The sequence below is a fragment of the Lynx rufus genome, unplaced genomic scaffold, assembly GCF_022079265.1.
Source record: "Lynx rufus isolate CCGP_SWC_20201006 ecotype Redwood Valley unplaced genomic scaffold, mLynRuf1.p SCAF_12, whole genome shotgun sequence".
Taxonomy (NCBI): domain Eukaryota; kingdom Metazoa; phylum Chordata; class Mammalia; order Carnivora; family Felidae; genus Lynx; species Lynx rufus.
Window position 1 is genome coordinate 11679493 of NW_025814826.1, and position 19223 is coordinate 11698715.

At 51.3% G+C, this 19223-nt stretch overlaps 1 protein-coding gene and 1 long non-coding RNA gene across 4 annotated transcripts in view; both read left to right on the plus strand.

Annotated features, from left to right (window-relative positions):
- Nucleotides 1–16236, plus strand: part of LOC124507665 (uncharacterized) — a 142013-nt gene extending 125777 nt beyond the window's left edge. For all 3 annotated transcript variants that reach the window (XR_006961082.1, XR_006961083.1, XR_006961081.1), the window contains one exon: nt 16103–16236. This is a non-coding gene — a long non-coding RNA (uncharacterized LOC124507665). The remainder of the gene's footprint in view (nt 1–16102) is intronic.
- Nucleotide 16237: 1 nt separating this feature from the next.
- On the plus strand, nt 16238–19029 carry FAM110B (family with sequence similarity 110 member B). The gene has a single exon (XM_047073957.1). The coding sequence runs from the start codon at nt 16432–16434 to the stop codon at nt 17542–17544; it is 1113 nt and encodes a 370-aa protein (XP_046929913.1). The 5' UTR covers nt 16238–16431; the 3' UTR covers nt 17545–19029.
- The last annotated feature ends 194 nt before the right edge of the window (nt 19030–19223 follow it).

The window sequence follows — 19223 nt, forward strand, 5'->3', positions numbered from 1 at the left end:
ACTTCTCGGAGAGGCACTTGACATTCGCCAGCCTCGCCCTCCCACCCGCCGCAGGAATCCCCTCTGTTTCTCGGACAGGTGGGAGGTCGGCGTCTGTACACACGCGTCCTGGGAGAAGGAGCTCGCTCTTGGTTACAAAGGAGTTAACTCCTGCTCGGGATGGCTTTGATTGTTCCAAAAATGCTTCCTTCGACCGGTCTGCAGATTGCTTCTGCGGCGGCCTCGCGGTATTGCTCCAGCTCATTAAAAAAGAACGGTGGCGGGGCGCCTGGGTGGCTCGGTCGGTTAAGCGGCCGACCTCGGCTCAGGTCACGATCTCGCGGTCCGTGAGTTCGAGCCCCGCGTCGGGCTCTGGGCTGATGGCTCAGAGCCTGGAGCCTGTTTCCGATTCTGTGTCTCCCTCTCTCTCTGCCCCTCCCCCGTTCATGCTCCGTCTCTCTCTGTCTCAAAAATAAATAAACGTTTAAAAAAAATTAAAAAAATAAATAAATAAAATAAAATGAAATAAAATAATAAAATAAAATAAAATAAAAAAGAACGGTGGCTAACGTGTATCGCCCCCTCCCCCGAGGTAGGTCCTAGCATCATCCGCATGGCACACGTAAGGGACGGGAAGGCCAGGGCGACGGAGGTCACGTGGCAGTAAAGGGTAGAGCCAGAGTGAGAACCCGGCAGATATACAGGCGCCTGAGCCCCTTCTTGTGGGCGCTGTCGTCCCGGGTCCCAGACGCCTGCTCTGGGCCCCTTCTTTCCTCATGGTTTACTTGCCCCCTTTGGTCCTCTGTCACCTGTTTCTCTCAGATGCCTTTCCCGCGTCTCACCCTGGGAGCAGTTGGGAGTTCGTCTTCTCCGCCTTAGAGTCCAGCCATGAGATCTCCGCACCTTTACCCCGAATTGTGCAGTCTGCTTGCTGGAATGCTGTGCGTGCCGCACTCACATCAGTTACCGGATGTACCGGATGTACACATCAGTACCCGGAACGGTGGCTGGTGCGTGGTAGGCACTCGGTTGGTATTTGTCGAGCGATTGAATTCCCTGCCTCCGTTATTGTAGACTCTGTGCGTGCCGAGCTCCCTCTCCGTGGGGTCTCTGATTTCCCGTTGGTGAACTAGATCTAAGTTCACGGCAGCAGTGTGTTCTTCCTCTCTCTTGCAGGACGTAGAACTGTAATTCATCAGATGCTTTGCTTTTGGCCGCGGAAGCGGCAAATGGAGATCTGTCACTTCCTGTCACACTCTTAGGCTTTGCCTCGGTGGCAGTTTGTAATCTGTGCCACAAGGTAGCTGCTGACTCCCTGGGGTCTGGTAACCTCCCCACAGCAATATCGCGGGCTTTCTGCCTACCTTCCCGGGCCGGCCACGCACTCTCTGCCCCGTGCCCACCCACGGGCTCCGAGGGGGGCCCGTGTCATTATCCCCTTGACCCTCAGCAGTGCTCCCCACCCCTGCCATTCCTTCAGAGAAGGTGTCATTTGGAAGGCATCCTCCAGTGTTACAGGCCAGTTGTGAGGCGTCCCACACACAACCTTCGACACCCGTGAGCCATCACTCACCGCCTGTGTTAAAGTTTACGGTTCTTGCTTTTATTCCCCTGTTCCCGGTACTTTTGTGTAAAGCCTCTCTCTCTCTCTCTCTCTCCCTCTCTCTCTCTCCTGCATTGTGCACATGTTTTCTTTCTGCTGTATCATTCCTGTCACAGACACACGTGCTGTCACTTCTACCCCCTTAAAGAAAAAACCCTCCTTTGACCCTGCTTCCCCTCCAGCTATCACCTCCTGAACCAAGCCGCCAGCCCTCAGTGTCTCCTTTCTTTCTTCCATTCTCTCCTAAACCCCCCGCCCGACGCTTTGCCAAGTTCTGTTTTACTGAAGTTGGCATTAACTTCCACCTTGCTAAAATACACGATCTGTTTTTCCTTTTAGCGGCTCTACTTACCGGACTACATGTTTTCTTTCTTTCTCTTAGGTATTGCCATGTATGTGAGCCCCGTCTGTATCGTTCATCTTGTTCACGGCCCGGCGTATAGTAGGTGCTCAGGAAACATCCTCTGAATGAACCGGGACGCCTCTGACGCTTCCTGCATTCCAGACCTTTCTGTCTGTACAAACTGGCTTGACCGTGTCCCTTTAGGGGCCTGTTCCCTTGAGGGCAGGGAGATGATAGGAAGCTGTCTTTGCTGTATTGAGTGGGTCTCCGTGACCCAAAGGGTTCATGCCCAGGGGTGGGCCCAGCTTCGTCCAGACAGAATGTGGCTTTTATCTCATCCGGTGATGACTGGATTGTTATTTTTCGGCCGTTAGGAAGACACTGTCGTTTCCTTAGCAAGATAGAATAATTCTTTCCCACAAGGAGGGTAGAGCGCAATTTTGAGATCCCCTTGGAGCATCTTACCAAGCAGAGCTTTTGTGGCCACTGCCACAAGTTGGGTTTATCGGGCCGATTTTTCATATTTTACGAATGCCGTCTCACAAAGTTTTCAGAACATCCTCCTGCCTCTTACTCCCCCTCACTGTTTTATCCTCTGGTGCGGCCAGTACCGCTAACTGCAGTGCCTCCCAGATTCTGCCACCACAGCAGGAAGGAGGTTTCGTTAGGAAAGCAGCCAGAGGCCTGGCATCATCTGGGTTGGGGGTGGTGAGGAGGGCGCCCGCTCTGTTCCGTCCTCCCTTCCTTCCTGGCTCTCGTCCAGATCCGGCCCGTCTTCGCTCCCTGCAGCCGCAGATGTTTCCGTGTCTCCGCAGAGCAGTGGGAGAGCACAGGTTTAGAAAACAGACCTGAGGTCGACACTGAGCTCCTTCGACTGACCGGCTTCACGCCAGCCCCTCAGACTTCCCGAGCCTCAGTTTCCCCATCTGCTAAGGGGGACACATGACACCCGTTGGGCGAGGCTGATAAACGTAAGGCACTTACCGGCATGAGGTCCGACCAAGGAAAGGTACCCCACAAATGGTTGCTACTGTATTTCTCTTTTTAGACCCAGGGATTGCGCCTAAAATCAAAAGCTTGAGAGATCGTGAAGCACTGAACGTCAACAGCCACCTTTTGGCACAAGCGAAATAATTCTTTCCTGTTAAAAAGTAATGGAAAACTCCCATTTCTTGCCACACAAACAAACAAACAAACAAAAAATGCTAGAGACAGGGAAAAAAAAACTATTTCAAAAAGCCTACCCTCTTTTCTCACTTTGAATGAGTCATTTTTCTTTAGTAAACAGGAGTGAGAAGCTTAAAATTAATCAAGATAGAGGCAGATAGCATCGTTTTGAAGTGAAAGCACGAAGGAGGGCAGTAAAAAAGTACATTGTATGTGAGTGGATACCAAAGGCAGAGTTTTCAGAGCGCGTGAAAGATGCATTTTGTTCATCCAGCAACGCCTGTGGTTTTTTTAAGTCTTTATCCGATTACTTTTAATATAGATTTAAGATTACTGTAATCCTTAGAGCGCCTCTTAAGTGAACAGCTTTTTGTTTGTGTGTTTGTGCGTTTGGGCAGCAGGAGGAGGGAGACGGGGAAGTAAGCAAAGCTTTGGGGATAGCGTTAGCTTTTATTCTTTTTTTTTTCATATTTTTTTTTATATTTTTTTTCATTTTTTTAACATTTATTTATTTTTGAGACAGAGAGAGACAGAGCATGAACGGGGGAGGGTCAGAGAGAGGGAGACACAGAATCGGAAACAGGCTCCAGGCTCTGAGCTGTCAGCACAGAGCCCGACGCGGGGCTCGAACTCACGGACCGCGAGATCGTGACCTGAGCCGAAGTCGGCGGCTTAACCGACCGAGCCACCCAGGCGCCCCAGCTTTTATTCTTTTACACTGAGGCACAGACACGTCCTGAACTGGACTAGGGTCAGACAAGCATCCCTGCGAGAGATCTCTGAAGCCTGCCGTCCCCAGCAGTAAGTGCTGGGCTGGACAGACAGACGAGAGCCGGGTTGCCCGCCCTCAGGTGTGTGTGGCTGGGAGACGAGAGGGCGGGACCGCCACTTGACTATAAGGACCATAAGGGAGGTGCCAGGGAGGAAGGACCGGATGTGGAGAGAGAGGTCAGTAGAGGCTTCTCAGGGGCCTCGGGGACACTTTCTCCAGCCTGGAAGGCTCCGGTCAAGGCCTGGCAGAGGAGGGAGCCGGAGCTGGAAGCAGGCATCAGAGCGCGTGGCCGGGAAGACGGAGTCCTGGCGGCGGGTGGGAGGGGGCTGCGGCCACACACCCAGATTACCCGTGGCCCTCCGGGATCTCCCATCCCTCCTCGCCCAGTGCCTGCCCCCAGACACCTCCAGGCTAAACTGCCCAGCAGAGCCAACAGTTTGGCCCCGTGCCTGGTGCTCTGGTGCCAGCATGGGCCCGGGCAAGTAGAATGAACTTACTAGTCATTCCTGAGCTCCTTGTCACTTGGACCCAAAAATATTACTTCAAGTGCAAATCGTGGTGAAGCCCTACCTCGTGGCGTTGTAGGTTTGGAGATGATTTGCATGAGACGCGTCAAAACGCTCAAGATCAAAAGATGTGCTGCACAAAACACGTGTCTGGCTACTTACGTATCTTATTTTGAAGGTTATTTTTTTCTCCCACGGTGCAGTCTGAATCCTGGAAAATGAGAAAATGCTGTTACCTTCTTTGAGTACGTTTGAGGCAAAGAACTCGTCCGAACCGCTGCGGTACTAAGAGCTATTCGAGAACTGGAAAACGATTCTAGGTGTTCCTTGGCAAAGGAGACCACGTGTTTTGTTCGTTTGTTTTTAAGTGAACCCACTGACTATGCTTGAAAATTCTACCTTGCATTGATGTCCTTTTGCAGCGTATTTGTTCCCTAACCACAATTCCGGGCTAATGTGCCCATGAAGTTGTGAAAGAACAGGTTCTGTGCAGTTGTGTGCTATTATACCAAACTCTGCAGTCAAAAGGAAGTGCTCTGGGGCGCCTGGGTGGCTCCGTCGGTTGAGTGACTTCGGCTCAGAGCCATGATCTCATGGCCCGTGGGTTCCAGCCCCACACCGGGCTCTGTGCCGACAGCTCGGAGCCTGGAGCCTGCTTCAGATTCTGTGTCTCCTTCTCTTTCTGTCCCTCCCCTGCTCATGCTCTGTCTCTCTCTGTCTCAAAAATAAATTAAAAAAAAAAAAAAAAAAAAACATTAGAAAGAAAAAGGAGGCAATTTGAGTGTGGTTTCAAATTTCTAAACAGTTTATTCCAAGTTTCACTTCCCAAGCTTTGTATCTGACATCTTCATTGAGTCTCTGCAATATAAATTGACGTGCTAGATATTCTACGGAGTGGTTAGCGTTTTAGTTCAACTCAAGTGCTTACTATGTGCAAGGCGGGCAGCTTTCCTGGAAATGGCAATAAAAAGTGTGCGATCCCTGCTCTCTGATGCTCTGTGTAGTAAGACAGAATGAAATCACAGTCTGATGTTGCTTGTTGTTCCTTTTAATATCTCTCATTATTTTCATCAAAGTTCGGTTAACTTTCATAGATCCGCAGTCAGTGGTATCACGAAAGAAAATGAAATTAATGGAACCCAATTTATAAACACTTCACCTTCTCCGCTTGTGCATTTAAGCTGTTAGCAAATGGCATGGTTATTTGATTTAGCAAAAAATTAAGGAGATTTCTGTTCCTTCTCCACCTTCTGGGGGAAGCTGGTACTGAACAGCACACAGCCAAAAGAGGAGATTTTTAGGAACTAAAATATAATTAGTGTGGGCTCCTATGGCCATATTACCCAAATATAAAACATTCGAAACGACATCATTAAGAGCTCTGGGGTGACAGTGTGACACGGTGAGGTGGGCCAAAGTGTACCTGTACAGACCTGGGTGTAGAGCCAACAGCCACTCAGTATTGAATACCTTAGACTATTTGGACCTCCGTGTCCTCATCTGTAAAATGGGGATAATACTTGCTTTAGAGATATCGGCAGGATTGAATTTAAAAACCTATAAGATGCATTAGTACAGTCCTGGGGACATTATATATGCTTTATAAGAAGTGGCCATTATTAACAGGTTAATTTTCAAACGTAATACAAAGGAATTTACCTAATCCACTTACAGCGAACTTGGCCCACTGTCCAAAAAAAAAAAAAAAAATGCTGCTTTACTTTTTCTCCCTTCAAGTTGAAAAATGGCTCACAATGTTAACACATGTTAAGGTTTATTCCAGAGTAAAATCTCCTCTGCCCCAAGGCTGATCACTAGAAATTAAAAATACTTTCAGAAATAAGGGTTCGATCTATATTGCCACCCTTGATCTCTGTTATCGTATAGACGAGCTACGATTGCCGTAGAGGACAAGTCAACACACAGCTAAAGGAAAAAGCAGTATGTGAAGCACAGATGCTTAACATCGATGCTGGTGGGAGAACGTGGGTGCAGGGTCCCCAGATGCACCCAACCCTGGATTCTGGTCAGGGCCGTCAGGGGCCACTCACAAGTACTTACCCTCTGGCTTACACAGGGGCACCAGGCAGCCTCGAGGAGGCAGTTGTGAGCACGGATGAGGTGGTCCTCTGACAGTGTCTCCACACACAACACGGATCCTTTTAGAGTTCCGAATCTTTGAGATCGTTGAGCCCCTGGAAGGGTCGCCTGGTCTACCTAACTAAGGGAACCAGCTAACACTGAGACCCACGTTAATTAGCAAGACTTCTAAAGCCTGTGACTTGAGCACACTAGTCTTTAAAAGAGGACAGTGGTCCCTTGAACTTGACGTTCATTTAGAATTTGGCCTCCCGCATTCTCACAGCGGAACGTAAAACCACATAAAACTCTAGGAGAGGATAAAAAGTGGCTGCGAGTGGGATCGTTTTATGTTTGTTTGGGTAAGGCAAGCAGTCCTATTGGATTTTCATTAGGAATCCTAGTGGCCCTGTTTTTTAATTACTTGTAGTTATTGTCATTAAGCAAGCCATTGTACTGCCAAATGATTTTGGGGGCCCAGCTACACGCAGCCTTGATTTCTGTAATCTCAGGTGAAAGGCAGGGCTCCCCCACAGTGGAACAAGTTGCTGGGCCTCTCTTAGCAGCATTTTCTTCACCTTTGGCCAAGGAAGAACGTTGGACCAGAAATGTGATTTTTGTCCCCCTCTGATTCTGTTTTCATTCTAATTGTCTTAAATAGGAGAAAGGCATTTTAAACCCATAACATTTTAAAATAACGGATTGACTTCAAAATGAAAACGAAGTATTTTCTAAATGACCTTGGAGAATGACATTAAAGAATCCATCATGGATTGAGATTTGACCTACTCTTTTTCTCCTCCCAATTTTAGGTTTGATTTCATTTTTAATAATGGCTCTATTATTTACTCTAGCCTGGTTCACTCACATAACTGTTTGCTTTGAAATTTGAAACCACATATTTTCTCTGTAACTCAAATAAAAATGGGGTCATGCGAATGACCTTTCAGACAGAAACTGCATAGTCAATCCACTTTGACAGAAATAGCACACACACACACACACACACACACGCTATGGCTTGAGAGTAATGGAATCATTTTAAGACAAAAGATCATTCAGTTCCCGTAAAGCTCGAGATCTGATGACGGCGATTATCAGTGCCAAGTTGCGGACACTGGGGACGAAATTTAATAACCGCTCACATTTACCGAACAAACGTGGTGCTGAGTTCCATGCTGAGCGCGTTTATATACCTCACGGAGTTCCCACATCAGCCCTATGGAGGGTAGCAGTCATTATGCATAAGAGAGGAAACTGAGGCACACTCAGCTTGAGTAACTTCCCAGGGTTGCAGACCTTTAGGTGTGGTTGACCTTGACCCCTGGACCTGGGCTCTGAACTGAGGAGTGGCAGAGAGTGAACAGGGGAACAGAAAACCTGAGGGATACTGTGTGGATGGAGCCCTTTTGTTTTCTGGCCTGGATTCAGGAGGGATAAACAGGAAGTGAGTGTGCGCTTTTCTCTGTGCCTGAAGAATTCACCCTGCTGAGTTCTCCTTTCCGTCCCTGGGATGAAATCTCAGATGGCACCCATAGCCTCTTCAGTGGGTCTTAAATAATTGAAAGTTCTCAGATCAGTTTCAGGAACGAAAGAGCCCAGTCCATCGTTCTGTCTCAACCCAAACTCCAGCCTTTCATCCGGTTTAAATTAGCTTCTCCCTCTTCCAGCTCAGGCCTGTGTTGGCTCAGGAGAGAAGGGGGGGTGAGGATTTACTGTGGAGGAGGGGACGTAATAAACATCGTGGGTTTTCCCCTCCTTTCTTGTTCCAGCTTCTTTCCCTCTCATGAGCAGGCGTCCCTTCTGACCTGAGTAGGTCCCGTGAGGCTGTGTGAATGTGCAGGCCAGGCAGAGTGCTAAGGGGAGGATCGCAAGCTTCCTGCCCTGGGCTCTGACACCTGTCATCTGGTGTGGTCCCCTGGGGAAGGGGGATTTCAGAGCTGCCTTTCTTTGGGAGCTTTGGGTCTCCCTGGGGGCAGCCGCACCCCTCCTACCGCTAGGGGGTGCTCACGGCCTCCCACTCAGCGCAGGGCTGGGGGCTTCCTTTTGGGGGTGAATCTTTGGGGGCAATTCTGTTTACCATCACCCCAGAGCACCTTTTCCCAAATACCTAGGTGCACCTAGGAAACCCCCACTCTTGTACTCATGGAAACACGGCTTCATCTCACTGTCTGAGATGAAGGTAGACAGACAGAGCCACTGTCCTCCATCATAGCTCCGAGCAGAGAGCCTGAGACTTCCCTCCATACTGCTTTCCTGAGGCAGAGTTGTCTCCCGTAGCCGCCTTTGTGTGCCCCCTGGGCTTCATGAGGAAACACTGGGCGTAGCAAGTGGCACCCACCCTCCTCCGCTCTTCCCTCCAGCCTTGCTCAGCTCACAGCGCCACCTGGGGGATATTTCCATAACACAGGGCCTTCCCGGTTGTCCCAGGAATTTTCACACCTTGATCAAAATGCAGGCACAAGTCGTGTGCTGCCCCACCAGTGCACCTGGCACATATGAGAGCCAGTGAGACAGTTCCTCTTCCTCCATATCTATAAAGTCATAAGAAGCTAACGGCAGGGGCGGGGCGCCTCGGTGGCTCAGTCAGTTGAGTGTCCGACTTCCGCTCAGGTCATGATCTCACTGTGGGTGAGTTGGCGCCCCGCATCAGGCTCTGTGCTGATGGCTCAGAGCCTGCAGCCTGCTTCGGATTCTGTGTCTCCCTCTCTCTGTGCCCCTCCTCTGTTCATGCCCTGTCTCTCTCACTCTCAAAAATGAATAAATGTTTTAAAAAAAAAGAGAAACAAGCTAAGAGGTGGCCTGTCCATCATCTCTGCACCCATTCCAACATCTTTTTCTATCCCGCGGTTGTAGAGAATGGATGTGCCGGAAGAAACAGGGCTGAAAGGGGGTGCCGCAAAAGGGGGGTAATGGTTTACACCACCTGTGGAAGACTAAAACAAAGGAATGGAAACCTAGGGCAAGGGTTTGTTATTAAATCATCTGTGAAGACCTACTCTGTAGCCAACCGAAAAAATAAGCCGAAAAAGGACTAGGATACTGGAATCAAAAGTCAAAATGTTATTGGGAAAAGTCCCCGGTTGCCAAGAACATACGAAGGGATAGTGTGGTTGGAAGAGGATTATTTCACCGACAGCCTGGAGTTGATGTTGATGGCAACACTGAGGCCAAAAAAGAGAAGATTCAGCCGTCAGAATTATAGACGAGAGGGATTCACCGGGCGATGAGACAGAACGAGGCACGTCATTCAGTAATTGAAAAAGTACAGGTCCAGAAAGGGCAGTGGTTTTGACTTAATGCTTCCAGATGGTGGGCCCTCTGATTTCTTAGTTTCTGTGCAATTTGTAGCATGCAAATGCAGTCTTTTTTTCAAACCTGCTTTTGTGACTTCCCCAGTTACTTTTCCACTTTTGATACTCTCCTTTGCTTTTGCACTTTTTGCAAGTTATTGTCCCAGCATGAAAGAAAGGAATAAAAATGAGCATGCGCTAGGACGGGAACACGTTGAGAACATGGCATATTAATTAAAATGGACGCATTAACGTCTTCCAAATGGAATGGCGTTGCTCCCTTGAACCCACAGAACTGAGCGTTATTTGTGAACGCATTTTGCTTCGATAAAATAATTTTCTGTGAGAACCACGATATCGTTAACCGTGTGTGATGGGTATTAAGGACGTCACAAACGTTGTGAGACACTGCTGGTTAGGAGACGTCTGAGGCAGAGGGGAGGACAGGTGTGAATGCACACAGCTGGTCTGGAGGGACAGACTGCCATAGTTCGGTTTGGCTCAGGCCTGGGGTGCAGAGGAGGGAGGGATGGAAGAGAGAGTGTGTACCTCCCCACAAACCACTTCTCGGCAGTCAAACTGGGAGCCAGAATCGTCCTCAACACGCCCCCCTCACCCTCCACACCTCCAAGCGCGCCTCCAAGTTCAGTCCAATGTACTTCTTCCAGCGTCTCTCGAAATTGTCCACACTTCTCTCCATCCCCAGAGACACCCTCCGCATAACGGTTATGTGAATGAAAAGTGTCTGTGCCCTTATCTAACCTTGTCGGGTCCTGTAAAGAGGTGGGTGCTATTATTGTCCCCATTTTGGAGACGGGGAACCTGAGGCCCAGGAACCTGCCCACGGCGGCTCAGCCATTGCAGGGCTGAGCCAGGATCCAGACCCAGAGGCAGCTACTCCAAGCCCAGCCACCTTCTCCCTCCCCCGGACGGTTCTGACTCTCCTATTGTGAGTGCATTTCTCTTACGTTTGTAAAGAATTCAAAGGTTAACACTGTCGTGTGAAACTGTGCATTTTTGCCGCACCGACAAGGATGTCTGTCTGTCCTTAAGTGGGAAAAACCGAGACTGTAGTTGCAAGAGGGACCCTCCCCTACCAGGTTGGGGTTTGATGCCTAAAGGCAGTAGCACAAATTACCACAACAAACAAAAAAATCAGAAAGCAGCGAGGCCCAGGTGGATACGTACTGTCAGTGTTCTGTGCTCTGACTTGGTAGGAAATCAGAAGATCGGTTCTTCAAGAATTCTTACTTACCTCGAAGGTAAACCGCTTCTTCTGTTGTCCGCCTCCAGGAACGTTTGAACTGAAGGCATTTCCAAGCTCGCCAAATTCAACACATTCAGTTTTCGTAGAGAAGGTCACGTTTGGTGACCGCAAGTGGAATTCGGCTCCCACCTAATGGCAACATTTCCACCTTTTCTCCGTAGTAACGCGCGTGGGAAATGGCCAGTCTTCACACAGCTAAGGAATGTCTATGGGTGAATCCGGGACTGTGTTGAGTCCCAAGGTCCTGGCTCTAACTCCCTTGCTTTCTTCCTTCGTGCCCGGAAGACCCCAGAGTTGAATTCACTTGAGAGACAAGAAAGCTTGGCTCGTTTTCCTCTGCGCCCGAGGCACTTGGGTTCTAACCTGATGCTCGCCAGTGCAGCGGTGGGCTTCCTCTCGCCCCTCAAAGGTGCACCAGCTTCCTAGGCCTCGCCTGGGATCTGTGAGCGGCACAGGATCTAGGTCCCCCCCACCCCAGATCTACTTCAGGAGTGGGCGTTTGCAGGGCATCCCCTGGGGTGCACGGGCACGTAACAGCTTGAGAAACACTGCTTCAAGTGGGTGAGAGTCACCGTGTGCGCCTGTGGCCTCCAGCCCTCCCCACCCAGAGCGGGATCCCCGCAAATAACGTGACCCCTCTAGCCCCCCTGCTCCACGGGGGGGAGGAACCGGCAGGGCCCTGCCCCTGTCACCCGAGGCCAGATTGCTGTGGAGTTCACGTGCACCCTGATGCGGCGGACCGTTTTGTGTCTCACCTCTGCCAAGCTCTGTTCTCCGGTTCATTTTTTACTTCCGTGAAATGTTCAAATGGATATTAAACAGGGGAGAATGTAGCCAAATAGTTGGTGAGCGGAAGTGTCTCTCTGCCTCGGGCTTATGTTCCCTCTTTGTAGCCGCAAGTCAGGGATCAGGCAGGACTGTATAATTACCTTTGTTGATGAAATTCTAGGCGGCGGAGCTCTGATCTTCCTTTCCTAGAATAAGGTAAAGAAGTAGAAGCCCCTCCTGGCCGGTGCCTGGCCGCACCCGAGGGACCCGTCCAGGGGTCAGAGGGGCGTCATCTGCTCCCCGAGCAGAGATCGTGGTTGTCACACACCCATGACCTCGAGATGTGGCCCCGGGGTTCCAGGCACGGCATCTACCATTTGACCGATCTCAGCCAGCACCGTGTCAACGTTGAAAAGGAAAAGAACAGAAGTTAGGGATTATGGGAGCATTAAAAGAAGGAGCACCTAAGCCGCCTTCATTAGGTCTGAAGTAGCTGTAGTTTGTTGGCCAAAACAGATCCTGTAGCACCCAACCTGTTTCTTCCAGGAAGATGCTTTTCCTTTTCCTCTCCAAAGAGTCCGGATTAAAACGTGTAGGCTCGGAACCTGGTCGTTTGTAAATATCAGGGTGTTGAAAGTTATTAGGGAGATTGGGGGTGCCAGAGGAAAGGGAGAGGGAAGGGGTGGAAACAACAAGGAAATGCAGTGAGAACTGCTTCCAGTCACGACCTTTCTAACATAATCTTTTCACACGGGTTTTGTTCTAGCGCGTGCTTCCGAAGGTTAGATGGCGTGGAACAGATGGGAGTGCCTGCGGGAGCCATCCTGAGCGTCTGCCTCTGTTTACCCATTGCCTCGCCTTTTTTTCCACGAAGAAAGCAAACTGTGAAAGCAAGACAGGGAGCTTTCTGAGGCGGGTGCCCGGGTATTTAAATAAACTGGTGTCTGCCAGTCTTGTGAGCCGAAAGTAATGATTTTTGTTTCGTGTTCTCAATGACACCAAAGCCCGCCTTAACAGACAGGGCCATGCGGTACGGTCAGGTCAGTAGCGGTGGAGGTTGGGGCTTCTGGTCTTAGCAGGATAGGGTTAGAAGGGGAGACAGTCGAGCAGGCCAGCATGGGCTCTAATGCCAGTTCACATTACGTGATAAGGACAACTCATCACGCGGAGAATATTGTCCTGAGAACGGTAAATACGGGAAGCACAATGCAGTCCTGAGCCAATATTCCCATATGCCATTTTGAAATTGGAAATAGCTCGCTCCTTCTTGGCTGCTCAGAACCACATGACTTGGAGGGAGGAGGGAACCACATGACTTAGAGGGTGAGAATCTCACCCAAGCACCTCCTATCCCAGATGAGGAGACGAGGCCCCAGCAGAAGAGGCTCCAGGAGCTCTGTCTCCTGCAACCCACTGGACGATCCTCTCCCCTCGGCTCACCTTGCCAGAGGTTGGCTTTGGTCCCTGAGCACAGAGCTGTTGGGTGCCAATCTCAGGCCTGTCCTTCACTGTGTCCCCAGATGTACCGCCCCTGTCCCCTCTGTGGACACGGTTGGAAACTCCAGAGGTAACTAATCAGAGGCGACGTTGCACATGCTGGGAAGAAACGTGGCCTGTCCTGGGGGCAGCCTGCTGTCGCGCACTCGTTTGTGATCCGGTAGATTGCCTCTGACCCCAGGCTCTCCTGCCTGTTCCGGCCCTGAGCCGCTCTGTGAAGGGAGCCCCAGTTCATCTTCCCAGGAAGGTGGACCCAGGTTGGTGGATGACCAAACGCAGAAGACTCCGCAGAGAAACAGTCGCTCCCTTCTGGCATTTCGCTCAAAATGTGTTCAAAGAAACAATCTCACCGAATCCATGAGAGGGGGGGAGGAGGCGGTGACATTTTAAACTACATAGCACACCATTAAAGGAAGTTATTGTGTAGGAATTGCCTTGGGGCTTCTCAACTCTCGCATAGGAAAATATTTTTATTAGAACAAATCCTTTTGCAGATTCCCAAAATCGTCTCTTAACAAAACACGGCGATGGGTGTATTTGGAGATTGAGCTTGTAAAAGATGATGAGAGAGGAATCTCAGGCTTCCCTCCCCCCCCCACCTCCATGCTTGTTATTAATGGACCCTTCATTTTCTTAACGTGAGAGCAGATGATTTTATACGTACGCCACTTTATTTTGTAAATTAGTTATTTGATGTTAGTGAATACATTACCCTTAATATTGCTTATTATAACCAAAGATGCTGAAAAGGGCTGTAACCAGTTACCCTGGGATGCTGACGCATTCATAAACGTTCTCTGTCAGCAGTAACAGGCAAAGAGACTTGTTCTTAGAAAAATGCTACATGGGACACCTGGGTGGCTCAGTCGGTTAAGCGCTGGACTTTGGCTCAGGTCATGATCTCACAGTTCCTGGGTTGGAGCCCCTGATCTCACAGTTCGTGGGTTCGAGCCCCGCCTCGGGCTCTGTGCTGACGGCTCAGAGCCTGGACCCCGCTTCGGATTCTGTGTCTCCCTTTCTCTCTGCCCCACCCCCGCTTGTGCTCGCTCTCTCTCTCCCTCTCAAAAATAAATAAACATAAAATTTTAGGGGGCGCCTGGGTGGCTCAGTAGGTTGTGCCTCCAACTTCAGCTCAGGTCATGATCTCATGGTTCGTGAGTTCAAGCCTCATGTCAGGATCTGTGCGGACAGCTCAGAGCCTGGAGCCTGCTTCGGATTCTGTGTCTCCCTCTCTCTCTGGCCCTCCCCTGCTCACACTCTGTTTCTGTCTTTCAAAAATGAGTAAATGTTAGGGGTGCCTGGGTGGCTCAGTCAGTTGAGCGTCTGACTTCAGCTCAGGTCATGATCTCACGGTTCATGAGTTCAAGCCCTGCATCAGGCTCTGTGCTGACAGCTCAGAGCCTGGAGCCTGCTTCGGATTCTGTTTCCCTCTCTCTCTGTCCCTCCCCTGCTTGTACTGTCTCTGTCTCTCTCTCAAATATAAACATTAAAAAAATTTTTTTAGGGGCACCTGGGTGGCTCAGTTGGTTAAGGGCCCAACTTCGGCTCAGGTCATGATCTCACAGTTCGTGAATTCGAGCCCCGTGTCGGGCTGTGTGCTGAGAACTCAAGGCCTGGAGCCTGCTTCAGGTTCTGTGTCTCCCTCTCTCTCTGCCCCTCCCCTGCTCGCACTCTCTCGCTCTCTCTCTCTCTCTCAAAAATAAATAAACATTTTTTTTAATTTTTTTTGAAAAACGCTACATAGATCGTTCACTAAGTAGAGAGACAGCCGATAGATTGATACTGGGAGTATTGATAAATGTTTCGTTGTGGTGGTCTTGGTTGAGGGCGGGGGTGGTCAGATTGTTCAGAAAGCCACAAATAATAAATCCGTGAATACTCAATTCTTGCACCAGTTTTCTATAGCACAGACATGCTTAGGTATGATTGACGTCTTCACATGTTCTTAGTTCTTAGTTCTCTACGGGATTGGGGAAAACACATACCACAGAGAAACCCTTGATTTCTGCTCATGAAGTGTGAAACATTATGGAGCATTTATAATCAGTTAACTTGGTTAATCCGGAGGTCTTTCTAGTTTTCTTTTTTAATTAAAAAAAAATAAAATAAAATAAGCTTGCTTTATTTAACAGGAGGAGCTCCATACCGTAGACTTGGCTTTCGGGAGAAAGTGCTTTCAAATATATGGGTTGTCCAAAGTAAGGTAACTGAAACCTGCTTTTAAAAAACTTGTTTCCATCTCTGCTGCCAATCCCGTGGCTCGCCCCGTTATCTTCAGCTTTTGAAGAGTGAAGGAAGCGCTCCTTTCAGACGTTACTGAGCGGTCGGTAGGAAGAAACCCCGAAGTGTTTTGCGCCGGCCGCCCGCCCGCCGGAGGGAAGGAGACGGCGCTCCCCGACTCCCCGACTCCCCGACGCGGTCGCCGGCGCGGATGCGGGAGCCTCGCAACGCCGCGGGGTTCAGGGCCCCGGGGACCCGGCCCTGGCCAAGCCCGCATTTCCACACCCACCCAGGATTTGCTGGGTTTGGTGCGAGGGACGCCCGCCGGGCGTGATCGGGGGGCGGATCGCGGCCACGGGGAGGCAGCCGCGAGAGCCCGCACGCGTGGGAGAGCGCGGCCCCCGTGCGCGCGCGCCCCGACCCCCGCGTCCGACCGAGGGCGCCCGGGGCGCGCGCTCCGGGCCCCGGGGCCCCGCCGCCCAGGCGCGGCCGGCGGGGGGGGGGGGGGCGGCGGCGGCGGGGGCGGGGGCGCCGCGGGCTTTCTCTGTTGCTACAGCCGTGATGTCACTCGCCCGTCCTAACCCGCGGTTGGTTGTTGTGTGTTTCAGCTCTGCCTGCAGTCGAACACAAAGACCCGGAGGAGACTCCCACGTCGTTCGGGGAGAAGAAAGGAGGCGGCCGGGCGCATCAGAGGAACTCGTGGCTCGTGGCCTTCCGGAGAGGGGGGCGAGCGGATCGGAGGCGGGGGGCGCGGGGGGCGGTCGGCGAGCCGTGAGATGAGGCGCCGCCGCCGCTGCTGCTGCTGCTGCTGCTGACGACTCCCAGACCCCAGGCTCCGTGCGCCGCCCTGCGTGCTTCATGTACATGTGTCTGCCCCGCGCACCCGGAGGCGCCCAGACGAGAATCCAACACGGCTGCCGGGGAGAGGCCACCCACCATGCCCACGGAGACGCTCCAGACAGGTAGCATGGTGAAGCCGGTCAGCCCCGCGGGCACCTTCACCTCGGCCGTGCCCCTGCGCATCCTCAACAAAGGCCCCGACTACTTCCGCAGGCAGGCCGAGCCCAACCCCAAGAGACTCAGCGCCGTGGAGAGGCTGGAGGCCGACAAGGCCAAGTACGTCAAGAGCCAGGAGGTCATCAACGCCAAGCAGGAGCCCGTGAAGCCGGCCGTGCTGGCCAAGCCGCCCGTGTGCCCCGCCGCCAAGCGCGCCCTGGGCAGCCCGACGCTCCGCGTGTTCGGCGGCCACGCCAAGACCGAGAGCGGCGTGCAGAGGGAGACCCTGAAGCTCGAGATCCTGAAGAACATCATCAACAGCTCGGAGGGCTCCAGCTCGGGCTCGGGGCACAAGCACAGCGCCCGGAACTGGCCGCCCCACCGGCCGGACTCCGCCGACCTGCAGCGGCACTCGTTCGCCGAGTCCCTGAAGGTGTACCCCACGCAGGGCCGCGGCAGCCCGCAGGAGGGCGGCTCCCACGGGGGCCGGCGGCTGCTGGAGCCGGCGGCCGAGTCCTTCCTCCACGTCTCGCACAGCTCCTCGGACATCCGCAGGGTGACCAGCGCGAAGCCCTTGAAAGCGATTCCCTGCAGCAGCTCCGCGCCCCCCCTGCCTCCCAAGCCCAAGGTCGCGGCCGCGGCCACCGCGAAGTCCCCCGAGGCCGACGCGGTGGAACCGGCCTGCGGCGTCAGCCGCAGGCCCTCGCTCCAGCGGTCCAAGTCGGACTTGAGCGACCGGTATTTCCGGGTGGACGCGGACGTGGAGAGGTTCTTCAACTACTGCGGACTGGACCCCGAGGAGCTGGAGAACCTCGGCATGGAAAACTTTGCCCGGGCCAACTCCGACATCATATCCCTCAACTTCCGCAGCGCAAGCATGATCAGCTCAGACTGCGAACAGTCTCAGGACAGTAACAGTGACCTTAGGAATGACGACAGTGCCAATGACCGGGTGCCATACGGCATCTCTGCCATCGAAAGAAACGCGAGGATCATCAAATGGTTGTACAGCATCAAACAAGCCAGAGAGTCACAGAAGGTCTCCCACGTGTGAGACAGAAAGGCCGTGCGAAGGAGGGAGGGGTGGGTCTCTGTCTGTGCATCCGCAGTCGTGAAGGGTGTGAGGTCTCCTTGAAGTGTTGTGAGCGTCTCCACTCTCTTTGTGTTGCTTGTTGTGCAATGTTTCCAAGTTGCATGCCTGTCAACATGGGGACCGACCCGGCTTCCACGTCCACCATCGCTGCAGAGCCCGGCTGAACGCACGTCACCTGCCAAGAGTTTGCGGCCAGAATCCAGAATCCAACTAGGGCTTCGATCTTTTGAGCAAAACTGTTTACACGAAAAACGGTAGACAACTTCTTCGATATTTATGTGGTTCTTGTGTTTTTCTATCCCGCGCTATTGTGTCTTAATTAAAAATCTTATCCACTGGCTTTTAAGTTGAGAGGAGAACCGTTTCGAAGTAAAAAGCCAATTTGCCTACACGCGAGACCCAAACAGTGGGGAAGGAAATGGGATCTGCTACCAAACGGATAACAGTGACTGACCTGAGTGAGAGAACCAGGCTGGGTTTTCTGAGGAAGAAAAGCGGTGAGCCTGATGTTAAGCGTTCGCGTATTGGAATTCTCCTGCCACTCGTTAAAGTAATGGGGCAACCGTGCTACGTTCTGTGTCCGACTCCGTGTGTAAAATGTTGGTGCTTCTGTGTAATACTGACCCCGAGGAAAGACAATCAGATACAACGAGGGCGATTAAATCTAGGAGTCCGGGGGTTGGGGGTTTTGTTGATGTTCTGATTTGGGTTGATTCCAAAATTCCTACTATTAATCTTTTGACGGGAATGGCCATCCTAAAGCTGATACTAAATGTCTTAAAAAACAAAACAAAACAAAATGGTTTTTGATCAAGAACTGATTCTATGCTGATTCTCTTCCCTCTCTCCTCCCCTTCCTGCGTTGTTGATTTATTTGGGAGAGGGGGGTGGGGCTTGTGCAGGTTTGAGTTCTCTGAAGACATAAACACAAATGGAAATACCAGCCATATCAGTATAGAGCCTCCCATGCAGAAGTGAATACCTTCCGTAGCTGAACCATATCCGAGCAGTGCGATTGTGTTGTCTTGCCTATGTTATTCTCTCAGGCTGTGGACCTTTGTTACAGCTCTAGGAAACTGTAGAGACATGATGCCATGTAGCTTCCCGCCCCCCCCCGCCCCCTCCCCCCTCCGCCTTTGGTCTCTAGTGCTGCCTATCAACTTGTTCCCTGATTTCCCCAGTAACCTGTCCCGCAGGTGGTTAGTTAGCTGTGGACCAGCTGATAGTCGCGGTGCGGTCGCAGAGAGGTAAACGTGTGGCAGTCTGCTTCATTGCTCTGTACTCATGCCCCGAAGTTCTCAGCAGCACTACCTTAGACTTCATCGGCTAATGGGAAACTTTTTATGGTGTAAATGCTGTAAGACTTTGTACATACTTCAGTTGTTATGAAATCTTTAAGAAACAAAAAAAAAAAAGTTACGCTAATAAATAGCTCTGGTGCAGGCACTAATGGTGGTGGTTTCTCTTTGTCCTTTTCTTTGCTCCCTCCTTCAACGTTTAACTTTGGACTGTGGGCCAGAAGCGGATTTTTGATCGTGTTGAAGACACATTGTTTCATTAAGTTATTTTCACCACATCACAGTTCTTCCGAATGATAGCGATAGCAATGTGCTTTTGTTAAAATAGCTTCATCCGGCTTC